Source organism: Bufo bufo, chromosome 3 (genome assembly GCF_905171765.1).
Source record: "Bufo bufo chromosome 3, aBufBuf1.1, whole genome shotgun sequence".
In the NCBI taxonomy this organism is placed as follows: domain Eukaryota; kingdom Metazoa; phylum Chordata; class Amphibia; order Anura; family Bufonidae; genus Bufo; species Bufo bufo.
Window position 1 is genome coordinate 220,195,865 of NC_053391.1, and position 19,665 is coordinate 220,215,529.

Consider the following 19,665-nt stretch of genomic DNA (forward strand, 5'->3'; position numbering starts at 1 on the left):
TTTCTAAGTTTTAATGCAGACGCATCCGTTCTGAACGGATGCGAACGTCTGCATTATCGGAGCGGATCCGTCTGATGAAACATCAGACGGATCCGCTCCGAACACTAGTGTGAAAGTAGCCTTAAGCACATTTCTGGTGCAGATTTCGTCGCAATGCTTAGATGTGCCACAATCTGCGACTTTTCCCCGCTCATGCCAGGTCTAAAATAGTGGGCGGGGAAGGGCAGGCCTGTCTCATTCATCATTTTCTACGCCTGTTTTAGGCATAGAAAATGGTCTAAATGTAAGACAGATTGGAAACTGTCTTACATTTAGGACTCATGCACACGCCGTGCCGTTTTTTGCGGTCCGCAAACCGCAGATCCGCAAAAAACAGAAGCCGCCCGTGTTGCCTTCCGCAATTTGCGGAACGGAACGGGCGCCGGCAATATAAATGCCTATTCTTGTCCGCAAAGCGCGGACAAGAATAGGACATGCTATATTTTTTTTAACGGGGCCGCATCTTTTGCAGTCCCATTGAAGTGAATGGGTCCGCATCCGAGCCGCCAAAATGGCGGCTCAGATGCGGACCCAAACAACGGTCGTGTGCATGAGGCCTTAGACTGACGCTGGATGCGGCGAAGTTATGTAGAGGTCGTGCCTCTTCATAACTTTGGCGGATCCACCGCCAGATATAGGGGGCGGGGCTATTAAGACCAGTGTCTAAAATGCTGGTCTTAATTAATGACCCCCATAATAACTACATTTGTGCTAACCTGCTTCCCCCTCAGGGAGAGCACATTTGTAACCTAACTTTCTCTACTCGCCATGTCAGGGTGACTATTTCAGAAAAGAATGGCGTGGTTAATCCTTGTACAAGCTTTTAACCTTGTTAACTCTGTGAATACTGCAGATATCAGTCACTTGTTGACTTTACACAGCAAACAAGACTATCTGCAGTATATGGGCTTGGTTCTAAAGAAAGATATAAATTGGGATCTATGCTAGGTTTGTGCAGCGGGTCTGACAGAGCCGTGGCATGCACAGAAGATGAAGCGACTACTTGTAATTCTATTGTGTGTGGCTATTGTCCATGCAGTGATACGGTGAGTGGTCTGCTTGCTTTTTTAGATTTAGGCCTCATGCACACGGCCGTTGTTTTGGTCCGCATCCGAGACGCAGTTTTGGCGGCTCGGATGCAGACCCATTCACTTTAATGGGGCCGCAAAAGATTTGGACAGCACTCCGTGTGCTGTCCGCATCCGTTGCTCCGTTCCGTGGCCCCGCAAAAAAAAATATAACATGTCCTATTCTTGTCTGTGCTTTGCGGAGAAGAATAGGCAGTTATATATTAAAGGCTGTCCGTGCCGTTCCACAAGTTGCGGAATGCGCACGGACGCCATCCGTGTTTTGCAGATCCGCATTTTGCGGACCGCAAAACACACTATGGTCGTGTGCATGTAGCCTTACTGTGGAAAAAAATCCTGAAAGATCCAAAAAGTTTAGATAGACAGAGAGATGATAGATAGATAGATAGATAGATAGGTAATAGGTAAATATACCATATGTCATAAAAGGTTAACTAGGAAGTGTCAAGGAGCTGACACCCCACCAATAGTGTTGGGCGCGAATATTCGAATGGCGAATTTTAATTGCGAATATCGCCACTTCGAGAATTCGCAAAGATTTAGAATATAGTGCTATATATTCGTATATTCTAGATTTCTTTTTCATCAGTAACCTCCCTTTTTGCTTGTGGGCCAATGAGAATTTTGCAATGTCTTTGTCTGAGCTTAGCAACATCCCTAGCAACCAATAGGAAAGTTGCCTACCCCTTACTATATAAACCTCCCCAGCAGCCATTTTCTGTAGTTTTATAGAGTTCTGAGAGAGACAGCAGTGTTATTGCTGTGCTCTGTGCTTTTCTGTGTCATTACATTAGATCAGTGATGCCCAACCTATGGCCCGCGGTTCAAATGCGGCCCGCGAAGCCGTGTCATGCGGCCCGCGCAGTGACCGGACTTTATCAGCGCAGGGCACGCTGTGAACGGCACAGGCAGCAAAGCGATGCTGCCTGCAAACTCCCCGCCTAGCGCCGCCTCCTAGCTAATTTATTCACTGCACTTGCCTCTGTGAAATTGAAGAGAAGCGCCGTAATCTCGCACAGGCGCACTGGCAGAGGCATCGAAGTGCGCATGCACCATCTTCCTGGCCTCTGCCAGTGCGGCTGTGCGAGATTACGGCGCTTCTCTTCAATTTCACAGAGGCAAGTGCAGTGAATAAATTAGCTAGGAAGCGGCTCTGGGTGGGGGGGATTTCTGTGGATGACAGTGAGGGGGGATATCTGTGGATGACAGTGAGGGGGGGGGGGGGTATCTGTGGATGACACTGAGGGGGGGTGTATCTGTGGATGACACTGAGGGGGGGGGTGTATCTGTGGATGACACTGAGGGGGGGTGTATCTGTGGATGACACTGAGGGGGGGGTGTATCTGTGGATGACAGTGAGGGGGGGGTGTATCTGTGGATGACACTGAGGGGGGGGTGTATCTGTGGATGACACTGAGGGGGGGTGTATCTGTGGATGACACTGAGGGGGGGTGTATCTGTGGATGACACTGAGGGGGGGGGTGTATCTGTGGATGACACTGAGGGGGGGGTGTATCTGTGGAGGACACTGAGGGGGGGTGTATCTGTGGATGACACTGAGGGGGGGTGTATCTGTGGATGACACTGAGGGGGGGTGTATCTGTGGATGACACTGAGGGGGGGGGGTGTATCTGTGGATGACACTGAGGGGGGTGTATCTGTGGATGACACTGAGGGGGGGGGTGTATCTGTGGATGACACTGAGGGGGGTGTATCTGTGGATGACACTGAGGGGGGGGTGTATCTGTGGATGACACTGAGGGGGGTGTATCTGTGGATGACACTGAGGGGGGGGTGTATCTGTGGATGACACTGAGGGGGGGTGTATCTGTGGATGACACTGAGGGGGGGGTGTATCTGTGGATGACACTGAGGGGGGGTGTATCTGTGGATGACACTGAGGGGGGGGGTGTATCTGTGGATGACACTGAGGGGGGTTATCTGTAGATGACACTGAGGGGGAATATCTGAGGATGACACTGAGGGGGGGATCTGAGGATGACACTGAGGGGGGGATCTGAGGATGACACTGAGGGGGGGATCTGAGGATGACACTGAGGGGGGGATCTGTGGATGACACTGAGGGGGGGATCTGTGGATGACACTGAGGGGGGATCTGTGGATGACACTGAGTAGGGATCTGTGGATGACACTGAGTGGGGATCTGTGGATGACACTGAGGGGGATCTAGGGAGGGGTGTGGGGATGTTGGGGTGGGAGCTCTGGAAGGGGTGGGAGATCCGGGAGGGCCATAATTTTTTTTGCTATAGGGCCCAGTCATTTCTAGCTATGCCCCTGATTGGTAAGATTGGGCGGGCACTGGAGCGATAGAGCGCCCTGCTGTAGGAGAAGCCGGCGGGAGATGAAAGGAGGAGGGGCCAGCTCCTGGTGTATCTGACTGAAGCCTAAAGACCAGACATCAAGGTAGACCTGCAGAAGAAGGTGACAGCGCAGTATGTGATGTATACATGTGTGTAATGTGTGTAGTGCAGTGTGTGATCATCACATACTGCACTACATACATTACACACATGTATACATCACATGCCCCCTCACAGTAATAATGCCAAGATATGTGCCCTCTTCACAGTAGTAATGCTCACACATGCCCCCTCACAGTAGTTATGCCCAGATATGTGCCCCCTCACAGTAATAATGCCAAGATATGTGCCCTCTTCACAGACGTAATGCTCACACATGCCCCCTCACAGTAGTGATGCCCAGATATGTGCCCCCTCACATTAATAATGCCAAGATATGTGCCCTCTTCACAGTAGTAATGCTCACTCGTGCCCCCTCACAGTAGTTATGCCCTGATATGTGCCCTCCTCACAATAGTTATACCCTGATATGTGCCCCCTCACAGTAGTTATGCCCAGATATGTGCCCCCTCACAGTAATAATGCCAAGATATGTGCCCTCTTCACAGATGTAATGCTTGCACATGCCCCCTCACAGTAGTTATGCCCAGATATGTACCCCTTCACAGTAGTTATGCCCAGATATGTGCCCTCTTCACAGTAGTTATGCCCTGATATGTGCCCTCCTCACAGTAGTTATGCCCTGATATGTGCCCCCTCACAGAAGTTATGCCCTGATATGTGCCCCCTCACAGTAGTTATGCCAGATATGTGCCCTCTTCACAGTAGTAATGCTCACACGTGCCCCCTCACAGCGTTTGCATTTCTTTCTGGCAAAGCTACCTGGTTCCGGCCCGCGAAATTTATACCAAGTCTAGTGCGGCCCTCAGATGAAAAATGGTTGGGCACCACTGCATTAGATAGTTAGTTAGTGTGTGTATATATATATATTACAGATAGTTAGTGGGAGATAGTCAGTGTAGTTTAGATGGTGATACAGTGTAGCTAATAGGTTCCAGTGCAGGGTGTTAGGTAGTGTGACAATACTTAGTGCACCAATCAGTAATATGTACTCAGACCTGCTAAAATGTGAAGTTGCACGTATTGCACAAAAATATGCGCATCATTAATTGCCGATTTGCGCAATCGTGAATATATCGGAGCACTTTATCTGCATATAAAGCTATTGTAATGTTCTGCCGTGCCAACCATTTTCTCCAGTCTCAGGAAACTTCTAGCAGCTTGAAAAATGTAGCAACAGTGACCCACGCCTGTATTGCATGTGCAATACGCGCATATTACATTGCCAATTTTCGCAATCAAGAAAATAATATAATGACGAATATTCGCAAAATATCGCAAATTCGAATATTGCCCCTGCTGCTCATCACTACCCACCAACTAGTTCCCTAGGTTTAGAGTTGACTATAGAGGTTTCCTTTGCTCTGCTTTGCCTGTACATTTAAAGAGGAATGGTCCATCATTAGGGTTGCTACATTTAGGGTGTAAAGGCTGATCAGGTTTGGTTTGATTTGGTTGGACACTGATGACCAGAGTATATGCTTTTATGTATTAGTGTTATGTTAGTGTTATCTTGCTGCCATCCTTACTGTATACTAGGAATGTTTATATAATGGGTGTTTTAACACAGATATTGTCGCCCATTATAGAATACCTCTGAAGAGACAGAAATCATTGAGGAAAACCCTCAAGGAAAAAGGACGTCTTTCTGATCTATGGACAAGGAAGGGGCTTGAGTTAATGCAATCCTGCAATAACCCAGAGACAGCCAATGAGCCCCTTGTTAATTATCTTGATGTATGTATATATGTATTCCAGATCTTTTATAGTATGTCTTGTATTGTAGTATGTGCTTTAACTGCCTTGTGTGTGTTTATTCAATTTTTCTAATGTAGAGACATAAAATATTAACACTAAGGGTACAACCTCATTGTCAGGTTTCTGCATGCAGTTCTGGAAGCCAAAATCAGGAGTGGATCATAAAAGCAGAGAAAGTATAAAGGACAAATAAAACTTCTTCTCTTTTTTTAATTCACTCCTATTTTTTGCTTCCAAAACTGCATGCAGAAACCTGACCATGTGGCCGTACCCTAAGGGGCAGGAAGGGGTAAAGTATTCTTCCAAGAGCAGTTAGGGCAAACCGTCTTCATTTAGTGGATATTACTAGTGTTGATTGAGCACCAAAGTGCTCGGGTGGTCGAACACTTGGGATCCTCGGGTGCTCTACCGAGCACCCGAGCACAATGGAAGTCAATGGGAGAACCGGAGCATTAAACTAGGCACCTCCTGCTCTAAAGAGGGGAGGGTGTCTGGTTCATAGGAAAAGGTCAGAAATTGATGGAAACACTACTAAAATGGTACGGGAACAGCATGGGAAGGATGTCTGGATGCATCTTGGACTCTGCTGGGACTAGGTCGCTGCTGGGAACAATGTTGTCCGAGTAGTACGCTAATTTTACAGACTGACAATAATACGCACAAAACCGAAGATAAAATCAAATTTAGAGGAGAAACTGTTAGGAAACATTCTTTCCTGTATATTTACTTATAAAGTGTATAAAGTGCAACTGCTGCCAAAAATTACAAGGAAGAGGCATTCCAATACAACCTATATATCACATAAAAGAGTGCCTCATTCACATTGTGGTACAATTGTTCAGGTAGTGGGACTCCTACACTCATAAAGCCTATGCACTAAGTGATAGAGCTGCCAACAATTTCAAGGAATCAGCACTCCAATACACCCTTTATTACACATAAAGGAGGGCATCATACACACCCTGACAGCTGGCCTGCTGGTGACCCTCAAAAACATTAGGAGCAAGGGCCTGCTGGTGATCCTCTAAAACATTAGGTGCAATGGCCTGCTGCTGATCTGACCATCTAAAACAGGGGTGGGGTGTCAAACTCAAATTCATCGGGGGCTGCATCAGCAGTTTGGTCACCCTCAAAGGGCCGGAAAACTTACAGTTACTTGGCTTGGCCCTTGGGGATCTCGGACGCCACTTCCACACTTTGGCCGGGGGCTCGGTGGAGCTGATGAGGTGTTTTATCCTAATGAGAAAGATTTCATAATAAGTATTTGGAGAAGGTGCAGAGGGATAGCAGAGCAGGGAGAGCCTTCTTTGTGGCCTCAGTAGATGCCCCTATAGTGCCCCCAATCATGTGCCAGTATTAACAGCCCCCCCCTGTGCCAGTAATAATAGCCCCCTATGCCAGTAATAGCAGCCCCCCTGTGCCAGTAATAGCAGCCCCCAGTAATAACAGCCCCCAGCAATAAGAGCCCCTCTGTGCCAGTAATAACAGCCCCCAGTAATAACAGCCCCTCTGTGCCAGTAATAACAGCCCCCAGTAATAAGAGCCCCTCTGTGCCAGTAATAACAGCCCCCAGTAATAAGAGCCCCTCTGTGCCAGTAATAACAGCCCCCAGTAATAAGAGCCCCTCTGTGTCAGTAATAACAGCCCCTCTGTGCCAGTAATAACAGCCCCCAGTAATAACAGCCCATCTGTGCCAGTAATAACAGCCCCCAGTAATAACAGCCCCTCTGTGTCAGTAATAACAGCCCCTCTGTGCCAGTAATAGCCCCCGCCAGTAATAACAGCCCCCTTTGCCAGTAATAACAGCCCCCCCTGTGCCAGTAATAGCAGCCCCCAGTAATAACAGCCCCCAGTAATAACAGCCCCTCTGTGCCAGTAATAACAGCCCCCAGTAATAACAGCCCCTCTGTGCCAGTAATAACAGCCCCCAGTAATAAGAGCCCCTCTGTGTCAGTAATAACAGCCCCTCTGTGCCAGTAATAACAGCCCCCTTTGCCAGTAATAACAGCCCCCCCCTTTGCCAGTAATAACAGCCCCCCCCTTTGCCAGTAATAACAGCCCCCCCTGTGCCAGTAATAACAGCCCCCCCTGTGCCAGTAATAGCAGCCCCCAGTAATAACAGCCCCCAGTAATAACAGCCCCTCTGTGCCAGTAATAACAGCCCCCAATAATAAGAGCCCCTCTGTGTCAGTAATAACAGCCCCCAGTAATAACAGCCCCTCTGTGCCAGTAATAACAGCCCCCCCTTTGCCAGTAATAACAGCCCCCGCCAGTAATAACAGCCCCCCCTTTGCCAGTAATAACAGCCCCCGCCAGTAAAAGTATTGTACATCGTAAAAACAAAAAAAAACAAACACATACTTACCTCCATGTCAGTGATGCGATGCAGGCCTCTTCTGGCCTGTGTCCCACGCTGTATGGCTCAGGCAGCGCGATGACGTCATCGCTCCGCCTATGCCGGCCTCTGATAGGCTGCCGGCCTAGTGCCTGCAGCCTATCAGAGGAAGGGAAAGGGACACGCCTCTCCCTCCCCTACCGCAGCACAGGCAGGCATCTGTATCGCTGTCCAGATGACTGGAGATGAGCGCTTCCACTATGGAAGCGCTCATCTCCCTGTGCCCAGCCGCCGCCGCCAGCTCGCTCGCTGCGCGGGCCACATGACGAGGTCTGGCGGGCCGGATTCGGCCCGCGGGCCTTGTGTTTGACACCCGTGATCTAAAACATTAGGGGTTAGGGTCTGCTGCTGAGCTGACCATCTAAAACATTATGGGCGAGGGCCTGCTGCTGAGCTGACCATCGAAAAAATTATGGTTTAGGACCTGCTGCTGACCTGACCCTCTAAAACATTAGGAGCGAGGGCAGCCTAATAAGCATGTTAATATGATGGAGGAGGAGAATGAGAAAAGGAAGATTGAACCATATACCCTTTTTTGTGGTGGAAGGGGTGCATGGGAATACAGTGTATTCAATACACCATAAATCTGCAAAGAAAAGGGGGTTAGTCAGTACATCCCAATGCGCAGGTGCACGCTGCCATGGCTAAAAACATAGAGAAAAAAAGACAATGCAACAGCACTCTGAAAACCAGATAAAGTACAATAATGCCATAGTCACAAAAAATATTATAGTACTAATGCTACGCTTATTTATAAAGTTATATGTTTGACAAATGCATTTTGAACCAACACTTCCTGCACTTTATGGTGGCCATTTTGGCGCATAACAGGTAGTATTTAGTGTTAGGTGCCCATCTTACAGAGATCATCTTGACATTCGGCAGACGGGCTCAAATGGTTTTGTACAAAATGCATTTGCCAAGCATCTCACTTTATAAATAAGCGTAGCATTAGTACTATAATCTTTTTTGTGACTATGGCACTATTGTACTTTATCTGGTTTGCAGAGTGCTGTTGCATTCCCTTTTTTTTCTCAATACACTATAAAAGCCACATTTAAAGTGCCTTTATGTTCAGTCACTTTCCTCTGGTGGAGTAGAGAAGTCAGGGGCAATCCAGGCCTTGTTTATTTTGATAAGAGTCAACCTGTCAGCATTTTCAGTTGACAGTCGGATGCGCTTATCAGTTATTATGCCCCCAGCAGCACTAAATACCCGCTGTGACAAAACGCTGGCGGCAGGGCAGGCCAGCACCTCCAAGGTGTAGAGTGCCAGTTCGTGCCACATGTCCAGCTTGGACACCCAATAGTTGTAAGGCACAGAGGGATCATTGAGGACGCTGACACGGTCTGCTACATACTCCTTCACCTTCTTCTAAAACTTTTTTCTCCTTGTGACACTAGGCCGCGCATTAGGGTGAGGTTGCTGACGGGGTGTCATGAAACTGTCTCAGACCTTGGAGAGTGTTGCCTTGCCTCTGTTGGAACTGCTGTGTGTTCCCCTCTCCTCCCCTCCTCAGTTGTCCAAGGAACTACATACTCTGCTGCCAGCGTTGTCAGCTGGAAATTTTTGGAGCAATTTTTCCATACGGACCTTCTGGTATTGCACCATTTTGCTAGTCCTCTCCACCACAGAAATGAGAGATGAGAAGTTCTCTTTGTAGCGGGGGGTCGAGAAGGGTGAACAACCAAAATGCGTATAACGCGAGAGTCATGGGAAAGGCAGCATAACATAAAGTCAGCCATGTGTGCCAGAGTCCCAACACACAAGACTTCGCTGTCCTCATCAGCTCCTCATCCTCCTCTTCGGCCCATTCACGCTAAACAGATGGAATAAACCTGCTGTGGGTACTACCGTCTCCTGCTCCTCCTCATCCAATTCGCGCTGAGAAGACGAACGGAGGGTGGTCTGGCTATAACCCTGTATACTGTCTTCCCCCATTTCCACCTCTTCTACATGCAAAGCGTCCTCCTTCATTGTGAGCAGCGAGCGTTTCAGTAGACACAGAACTAGGATGGTTGCGCTGATAATAGCAGCATCGCTGCTCACCATCTGTATTGATTCGTCAAAGTTGCGTAAAAACTCAGAGGTCAAACATCCATGCCCACTCGTCGCTTGTGAAGAGTGGAAGCGGACTGGAAAGGCGACGACCATGTTGCAGCTGGTATTCCACTACTGCCCTCTGCTGCTCACAAAGCCTGGACAACATGTGTAACGTGGAGTTCCAGTGCATGCTCAGTTCCAGTGCAACAGTCAGTGAGCTGGCAATTGCAAGCGCTGCTGCAGCATTGCTAGACCGGCGGCAGCTGTAGATGACTTTCGGAAATGGGCACACATGCGGCGCACCTTCACCAGTAGCTCAGGCAAATTGGGGTAGGTTTTGAGAAACTGCTGAACCACTAAGTTGAACACGTGGGCTAGACATGGTATCTGTGTGAGCTTGCCGAGCTCCAAAGCCGCCACCAAGTTCCGGCCATTATCAGACACAACCATGCCTGGTTCTAGGTTGAGTGGCGAGAGCCACAACTCAGTGTGGTCCCTTATACCCTGCCACAGCTCTGCGGCGATATGCTGTTTTGTCACCTAAACATATTAGTTTCAGCACGGCCTGTTGCCGCTTTCCCATTTGCAGTGCTACACTGCTTCCAGCTACTGACTGATGGCTGTCGGCTGACTGGTGCTGCAAGATCATAATTCAGAGGTGGAGGAGGAGGTGGAGAAGGGGGGGGTTGCAGCCACTAATGTAGGTAGTGGCGGAAATCCTGATGGAAGTAGGGCCCGCATTCCTTGGCGTCTGTAGCACCTGTGCCATCCCACGGTACAACTCTCTCCCTGCCTCCACAATGTTCACCCAGTGTGCAGTCAGGGAAATGTAGCGTCCTTGGCCACAAGCACTTGTCCATGTGTCATTAAGTGAACCTTCCAAATAACTGCGTTGGTCATGTTACGGGACAAATGCTGGTGTAAGGCGGGGACGGCACACCGGGAAAAATAGTGGCGGCTGGGGACTGAATAACGAGGAACCGCCGCGCCATCAGGCTGCGGAAAGCCTCAGTGTCCACAAACCTAAATGGCAACATTTCCAGGGCCAGCAATTTGGAAAGGTGCTCATTTAGTGCTATGGCCTGTGGGTGGGTGGCTGGGTATTTGCGCTTTTGTTCTAAGGCCTGGGGTATGGACATCTGTACGCTGCTCTGGGACACAGAAGTGGATGTGCTAGCTGATGGTGCTTGCAGGAGGCATCCGGGCCTGCGTCTTGGACAGGGTATTGGCCAGCACATAACACAGGGGAAGAGGAGGCAGTGGTGTGACCCGCAGACACTGATTGTGGACCAAGGCGTTCGACCCACCTATTGGGGTGCTTTGATGCCATGTGGCGGATCATGCTGGTGGTGGTGAGGTTGCTAGTGTTCACGCCCCTGCTCATTTTGGTACGGCACAGGTTGCAAATGACAATTCTTTTATCATCCGCACTTTCCTCAAAAAAGCGCCAGACTGCAGAACACCTAGCCCGTGGCAAGGGAGATTGCCACAAGGGGGTGCTCCAGGGAACAGTTGCAGGCCTGTTTGGTGTGGCCCGCCTTCTCCCTTTTTCCACCCCACTGCTTCTTCCAGCCTGTTGCGGTGCTGCGGATCCCTCCCCCTCTGTACTGCTGTCCTCGCTCGGCTTGCCACCTTCCCAGGTTGGGTCAGTGATTTCATCGTCCACCACCTCCTCTTCCACTTCCTCACTCTGGTCATCCTCCTGACTTGTTGACCTAACAACAACCTCACTTGACAACTGTATCTCATCATTATCCACCTCGTGAAACACTAATTGCTGTTCCCCATCATCTTCTTGTGACTTCATCTTCATTTTCTTGTGACTCTGGATGCTCAAGAGTTTGGGCATCGGTGCACACTATCTCCTCATGTCCCTCTTCAAGCGGGCTTGGCGAGAGGCCCAAATCAAGGAATGGCAATGAAAAGATCACTTGTTTGGCAAGACTCTCAATGGTGGGAGGAAGGAGGATCAGGGTGAGGATTCTGTTGACCAGACTCTTGGCTACTGAGACTGGACTTTGTGGAAGACAGGGTGGTGCTTAACCGACTGGAAGCATTATCTGCTGCAATCCAACCGACTACCTGGTCGCACTGGTATGACTTTGAGAGTGGTGTCCTGCGTCGCCCTGCAAACTGGTACACTAGCGCAGTTTTGTAATTGTATGCGCAAATCAATTAAACTGAATGTCACTGATATTTAGGATGTGCAAATGTTAGGCCTCTTTCACACAGGAGTTGCGGGAAAAGGTGCGGGTGCGTTGCGGGAACATGTGCGATTTTTTTGCGCGAGTGCAAAACATTGTAATGTGTTTTGCACTCGCGTGAGAAAAATCGCGCATGTTTGGTACCCAAACCCGAACTTCTTCACAGAAGTTCGGGCTTGGGATCGGTGTTCTGTAGATTGTATTATTTTCCTTTATAACATGGTTATAAGGGAAAATAATAGCATTCTGAATACAGAATGCATAGTACAATAGGGCTGGAGGGGTTAAAAAAAAAATATATAATTATAATTTAACTCACCTTAATCCACTTGCTCGTGCAGCCCGGCATCTCTTCTGTCTTCATCTTAGCTGTGTGCAGGAACAGGACCTGTGGTGATGTCACTCCGGTCATCACATGGTCCGTCACATGATCTTTTACCATGTTGATGGATCATGTGATAACCAAAGTGATGTCACCACAGGTCCTTTTCCTGCACACAGCTAAGATGAAGACAGAAGAGATGCCGGGCTGCATGAGCAAGTGGATTAAGGTGAGTTAAATAATTTTTTATTTTTTTTTAACCCCTCCAGCGCTATTTTACTATGCATTCTGTATTCAGAATGCTATTATTTTCCCTTATAACCATGTTATAAGGGAAAATAATAATGATCGGGTCCCCATCCCGATCGTCTCCTAGCAACCTTGCGTGAAAATCGCACCGCATCCGCACTTGCTTGCGATTTTCACGCAACCCCATTCATTTCTATGGGGCCTGCGTTACGTTGAAAACGCACAAAGAGGAGCATGCTGCGATTTTCACGCAACGCACAAGTGATGCCTGAAAATCACCGCTCGTGTGCACAGCCCTATAGAAATTAATGAGTCAGGATTCAGTGCGGATGCAATGCGTTCAACTCACGCATCGCATCCGCGCGGAATACTCACCCATGTGAAAGGGGCCTTATACAGGAGATGTAGTGCAGGTAATGTCGCTGCTGTCACCAGGGGCTAATAAAAAATTATAGGGAATGTCACAGCTATTTGGGAACGGATGTGCAAATGTTATACAGGAGATGTAGCGCAAGTAATGTAACTGTGTGTAGCAGCCAACAAACGTGCGGGCAGAAGACTCGAGCATCACGCTCGAGCACACACGGTATTCGGCCGAACACTGCGATGTGCCGAGCATCACGATGCTCGATCAACACTAGATCAGTGGCGTTGCAAGGGGGGTGCGGGCCGCACCGGGTGACACCAGTCTGATGGGGTGTCACCCGGCCGCCGGAGGCCCGGACTGACTTACTGCCGAAGTGCAATTACATCATTGTGTATACTAATTAATCACCTTGGTAGGTCTGGCTGGCGGCTGCTGCTACAATGGGGTGTCACCCGCCCCCGCCGGAGGCCCGGACCGACTTACTGCCGAAGTGCAATTTCATTGTGTTACTAATTAATCACCTTGGTAGGTCTGGCTGGCGGCTGCTGCTACAATGGGGTCTCACCCGCCCCCCGTGGGGGCAGGTGACACCCCATTGTAGCAGCAGCCGCCAGCCAGACCTACCAAGGTGATTAATTAAATTTGTGCTCGGATCGGCTCATGCTGAGAGGGTCCCCTACCTACGCCTATACTCCACCCCCCCAACCTAGAAGCAGCAGAGTTATGCCGGAACTGCTTATCGAAGGGTAGCCTAAAGGGGGCTACCCCAATAATGAGACCTGAAAGAAGGGAGGGCTCCTGGGTGAGTTGAAATCGTTCGAACCGACAAGTGGGGGGAGGAGGGCCAGGTTTAAATAGTGAACGCCCCGCCTCCCCTCACACAAATACGGCACTCTTAATTGCCTACCACTTGTGCTCGGATCGGCTCATGCTGAGAGGGTCCCCTACCTACGCCTATACTCCACCCCCCCAACCTAGAAGCAGCAGAGTTATGCCGGAACTGCTTATCGAAGGGTAGCCTAAAGGGGCCAAAAGAACCATGCATAGGAGTTAGAAAACTTGATAACAGAAACTACAGACCAAAACTCGAAAGCCAATGATATTTCGTATAAGGATCCGGGATATTACGTATGGAACACACGGAACTGCGACGACCCAACCGTTTGATGACATGTACTGGCACCTTATGCATGGACGCCGCCGCTGCCGCGCCCATGCGGAAGGAATGTCCTGTGATCCAGCGAGGACCGACCCCTGGACCTGTCAACTAACCTGAAAGTACGTAAGAAAGGCCGCGGTGGTTAGCCGGGCATTGACTAGTTCGAGTACGGGAGAACATGCCGCTTGGACTAAATACTACGCAGCCAAGCCTCCAAGGCCTGCACCGGACACCATCTGCTGTCCGTGGGAAAGTATCTGACCGCCACTGGTTGCCCCGGCCGTGACGTCTTGGACGAGGCCAAGGTGAGGACATAGATGGACCCGCGCCGGATGAGCTGACCTTTCCGCAGGCACCCAGCCAGCGTATTGGTGCCCATGAGCTCGCCTGACCTGAGGAATCCATGGAAAGCCAGGTACAAGGCTGTTTCTACCAGAGCGCTAACCTGTGGCCCGAACGGTTTACCCTGCAGTTTGTCTGTCACGGCCTGAACAAGCTACCGGTAAATGGCTGACGCCCATGTCGTTTCACAACAGACATCTTGCGCAAACCCTTCAACGCCGCTTTGATCGGGTGGGCGGAGAAGAGTGACGGTAGGTCCGGATGTAGCCTGCACCAATGGTGCTGAATACCTGCCATGTATAGTTAACAATGCTATAGGACAGGTTTAATTGAGAGTGGCAAAAACCCTGACAAAGCCCAATAGGTGAGTGATAGGTCCCCGGCCAGCGGCCGGGTAGGTGTTCTCATATCTCTGAAACAGGTGCCAAGCTGTCTTGTAAGCCCTCAGAGTATTACTGGCCAAGGAATTGGCCATCAGTCTCTTAGCTATGGTGAGATGGGAGACTAGTCCCAGCGCAGCTGGGCCTGGTGAGGAAATTTTTTTTTATTTTTTTATTTTTTTTTTTTTAATCTCCATGCGTGAGAGACTCTAATGGCGGAGTCATATGTGTAAAACTAAAATGGAGAAGCTCTGCGTGAGGGACTCTAATGGCGGAGTCATATGTGTAAAACTAAAACGGAGAAGCCATGCGTGAGAGACTCAGATGGCGGAGTCATATGTGTAAACTAAAACGGAGAAGCCATGCGTGAGAGACTCAGATGGCGGAGTCATATGTGTAACCTAAAACGGAGAAGCCATGCGTGAGAGACTCTAATGGCGGAGTCATATGTGTAACCTAAAACGGAGAAGCCATGCGTGAGAGACTCTAATGGCGGAGTCCTATGTGTAAAACTAAAACGGAGAAGCTCTGCGTGAGGGACTCTAATGGCGGAGTCATATGTGTAAAACTAAAACGGAGAAGCCATGCGTGAGAGACTCAGATGGCGGAGTCATATGTGTAACCTAAAACGGAGAAACCATGCGTTTGAGACTCTAATGGCGGAGTCATATGTGTAACCTAAAACGGAGAAGCCATGCGTGAGAGACTCAGATGGCGGAGTCATATGTGTAACCTAAAACGGAGAAACCATGCGTTTGAGACTCTAATGGCGGAGTCATATGTGTAACCTAAAACGGAGAAGCCATGCGTGAGAGACTTTAATGGCGGAGTCCTATGTGTAAACCTAAAACGGAGAAGCCATGCGTGAGAGACTCTAATGGCGGAGTCATATGTGTAAAACTAAAACGGAGAAGCTCTGCGTGAGGGACTCTAATGGCGGAGTCATATGTGTAAAACTAAAACGGAGAAGCCATGCGTGAGAGACTCAGATGGCGGAGTCATATGTGTAACCTAAAACGGAGAAACCATGCGTGAGAGACTCTAATGGCGGAGTCTTATGTGTAAACCTAAAACGGAGAAGCCATGCGTGAGAGACTCTAATGGCGGAGTCATATGTGTAACCTAAAACGGGGAAGCCATGTGTGAGAGACTCTAATGGCAGAGACATATGTGTGAACCTAAACGGAGAAGCCATGCGTGAGAGACTCTAATGGCGGAGTCATATGTGTAACCTAAAACGGAGCAGCCATGCGTGAGACTCTAATGGCGGAGACATATGTGTGAACCTAAACGGAGAAGTCATGCATGAGAGACTCAGATGGCGGAGTCAAATGTGTAACCTAAAACGGAGAAGCCATGCGTGAGAGACTCTAATGGCGGAGTCATATGTGTAAACCTAAAACGGAGCAGCCATGCGTGAGAGACTCTAATGGCGGAGTCCTATGTGTAAACCTAAAACGGAGAAGCCATGCGTGAGAGACTCTAATGGCGGAGTCATATGTGTAACCTAAAACGGAGCAGCCATGCGTGAGACTCTAATGGCGGAGACATATGTGTGAACCTAAACGGAGAAGTCATGCATGAGAGACTCAGATGGCGGAGTCAAATGTGTAACCTAAAACGGGGAAGCCATGCGTGAGAGACTCTAATGGCGGAGTCATATGTGTAAACCTAAAACGGAGCAGCCATGCGTGAGAGACTAATGGCGGAGTCATATGTGTAAACCTAAAACGGAGCAGCCATGCGTGAGAGACTAATGGTGGAGTCATATGTGTAAACCTAAAACGGAGAAGCCATGCGTGAGAGACTAATGGCGGAGTCATATGTGTAAAACTCACACGGAGAAGCCATGCATGAGAGACTCTAATGGCAGATCTGTATGTGTAAAACTAACACGGAGAAGCCATGCGTGAGAGACTCAAAAATGTATATATTATTATTTTATTTTTTATATATATATATATATATATATATATATATACACATACTTTTTTTTTTTTTTTTTTTTTTTCACTATCAACCACTTAAGCAGCTCCCGTATGGGCACAGCTCTGAGTACGAGCATGAAGAGCATGGTATAACGCAGATCACCTGCACGGACTAACTAACATCTTGTGCCTAAATAACCCCCTTGGAACCTAATGTACGGCCGGCAGCAGGAAGCCAGCCACCGCCTATGATCTGCTCCCCCTGACCGAGCCTAGTACTCCTTCCCCTGATCCCTGCCTACCTAACGGCACGGCGGCCCGTGCCAGACTTTATTGAAGATGAGGAGCCTTACCCCCCAGCCGCGTGGGGAGCTCACGCTGCTCCCTGGCAGAATGCACCAGTGCGGGAGGGCCGACCCACCGCCGGCTGGACACTCGTACCGCGTGGGGAGCAGCGCCACTCCCTGGCAATGTGCACCGGATCAGAGGGAGCCCTTCCTTTACCGTGGGCCCCGGCCCCCGCTGGTTTGAACCGTGTGCCGCGTGAGGAGCCGCACAGCTCCCTGGCATTGTGCGCCGGTGCGGGAGTGCCCCCCCTCACCTAGGGGCTGGTTATTGTGACTGGAACCCGCTGGGAGACTGAAGCCTAACTGGACCTACCTGTGACCGTGAAGGCTGACCTCCCAGGCCGTGGCTGACCCACGTGCGTAGTCGTGACGCAACTACCTGTAGATGCCCACCCAGTGCCTGTAGTTAACGGGAGTGCGACCGAGTCTGTGGATGTGACCGACTAGCCCCTATAGTCGTGAGGGGACCCTACATCGAGAGTAGCGGTAACGGACCATCGCCTGTAGACGTGGTAGTATTACCTCATGAGTCTGTTGACATGAGACTAATGCCTGCAGTCGTGGCCGGTCTTAATAATGAGTCTGCAGTCGTAACGGATTTGTGCCTGCAGTCGTGGCAGGGCTTTAGAGCGGGTCTGTAGTCGTGACAGACTGATGCCTGCAGTCGTGGCAGGACTTTATAACGAGTCTGTAGTCGTGACAGACTGATGCCTGCAGTCGTGGCAGGGCTTTATAACGGGTCTGTAGTCGTGACAGACTGATGCCTGCAGTCGTGGCAGGACTTTATAACGAGTCTGTAGTCGTGACAGACTGATGCCTGCAGTCGTGGCAGGGCTTTATAACGGGTCTGTAGTCGTGACAGACTGTTGCCTGCAGTCGTGGCAGGGCTTTAGAGCGGGTCTGTAGTCGTGACAGACTGATGCCTGCAGTCGTGGCAGGGCTTTATAAGGAGTCTGTAGTCGTGACAGACCTGGCAAAGCAACATTCCTATCTATACCATTATTATAATTTTTTCTTTTTTTTTCCTTTTCCCCCCCACCAAAGGCCACGACTGTAGGCGCTACCCTGTAAGAGATGCGCCAGAGGCCTGGACATAATAGACCACCATCCCCTGTCCCCAAAGCCTATGCAGGAGAAAAGAGGGGGTTGGCCCCCGCATGCACCACCCCTGACTCACCTGGTGGCCATGACAGCCACGAACCCCACAGTATCGTAAGTTAGCCCACCACCTGTGGACCTGAATAACCAAGGACAGACGTGTGAGTGAGCGCACGCCAGCTGGGCGACACTTCACTCATGCCACCGCTCCCTAGCTAACCACCGGATTATTGTGACTGCGCCCGAACCAACCCCCTGACTGACCGTATGGGCTTATGGGCGGCCCGGCTGCGTGCGCAAAGTGACGTGGCCAGCCCCCCTCCTTGAAGCCCTCTTTATATTTGATCCTTGAACATATTCCAAATTTTTTTAAATATTTTTTTTTTTTTTTTTTTTTACTCCTGCCTTAGTACCTAGCCACTGTGCCTGAGCAGAGGAGCCCTGCACCAAGACTGCAGTACCAGTATGGGCCTGTAGGTGTCGACCATCCCCCACCCTCTCTCAAGCCAGGACCTGCTGGAGCGCAGCAAGCCAGTGATTCCCTTCTAGGTTAGAATTAACCATTGAAATCATAACTTGTTATACAGTGCACATGTCTGAGTATCTGCTTATCTCGTCTTGCCTGAGTTTGGCGCAGTAAAGAAGACGAGTTTATTCTGCAGCGGATTCCTAGACATGAATAAGCATGTCCACCTTCACAGCCTCGCTAATTGTAATTACCAGGAGAACGTGCATCAGGATCGGCTGCGAGGGATTTGCGCTCCGCCATGTGGAACATTGCATCCCGTGCCCACCGCTATCGACTATTTGTACAGGGAAAGCCGCGGCGTATTAATCGCCTATAGGTTTCGGCTTCCGTCCCCTGATCCTGCAGCTGAACCTCCGCTTACTGATTGCAGCTAATGAATAGATCCCTGTGTGAGCGGACGGCGTTTTCCTCTACGGCGGAACGTTCTGATACGGGAGTGAGTGATATATAACGCTGCGTCGTGGAGCCGACGGCCGGCGTGACCGATGCTCAGGGTATGCGAGCGGACGTCGTGACCCGTCGCTGCTGAGCCACAGGTGAGGGGTGCCTGCCTGGGGGACGCTGCATGTGGGAGCGGGGGTGCTTAGCGCAGGGCCTGGAGCGGATCGGGGTGCCTGTCTCAGGGTGCCGGAAGCGATCGGGAGTGCGGGCAGTCTCCAGCGCAGCTGGGGACCGGCGGCACGCTCGGCAGCCCCACATGTTATACATAGCGAGACGGGTGTGCAAGCCACCCTGCCTACCTAATCACCGTAGCGACGAGCTCGACGCAGCCGATCCCCCGATCCTCCAGTGACGCATGCCCTTCTCTGGCACCAACCCACAAGCCGATTCGAAATCGTTCGAACCGACAAGTGGGGGGAGGAGGGCCAGGTTTAAATAGTGAACGCCCCGCCTCCCCTCACACAAATACGGCACTCTTAATTGCCTACCACGATGTAACACATTGAAATTGCACTTCGGCAGTAAGTCCGGCCGG

At 50.0% G+C, this 19,665-nt stretch overlaps 1 protein-coding gene across 1 annotated transcript in view; it reads left to right on the top strand.

Moving 5' to 3' along the window:
• The first annotated feature begins 1,029 nt into the window (after positions 1-1,029).
• Positions 1,030-19,665, top strand: part of CTSE (cathepsin E) — an 84,579-nt gene continuing 65,943 nt past the window's right edge. The window contains exons 1-2 of the mRNA XM_040421844.1: positions 1,030-1,085; positions 5,158-5,305. Of these exons, the coding sequence (XP_040277778.1) occupies positions 1,030-1,085; positions 5,158-5,305 (204 nt within the window). The remainder of the gene's footprint in view (positions 1,086-5,157; positions 5,306-19,665) is intronic.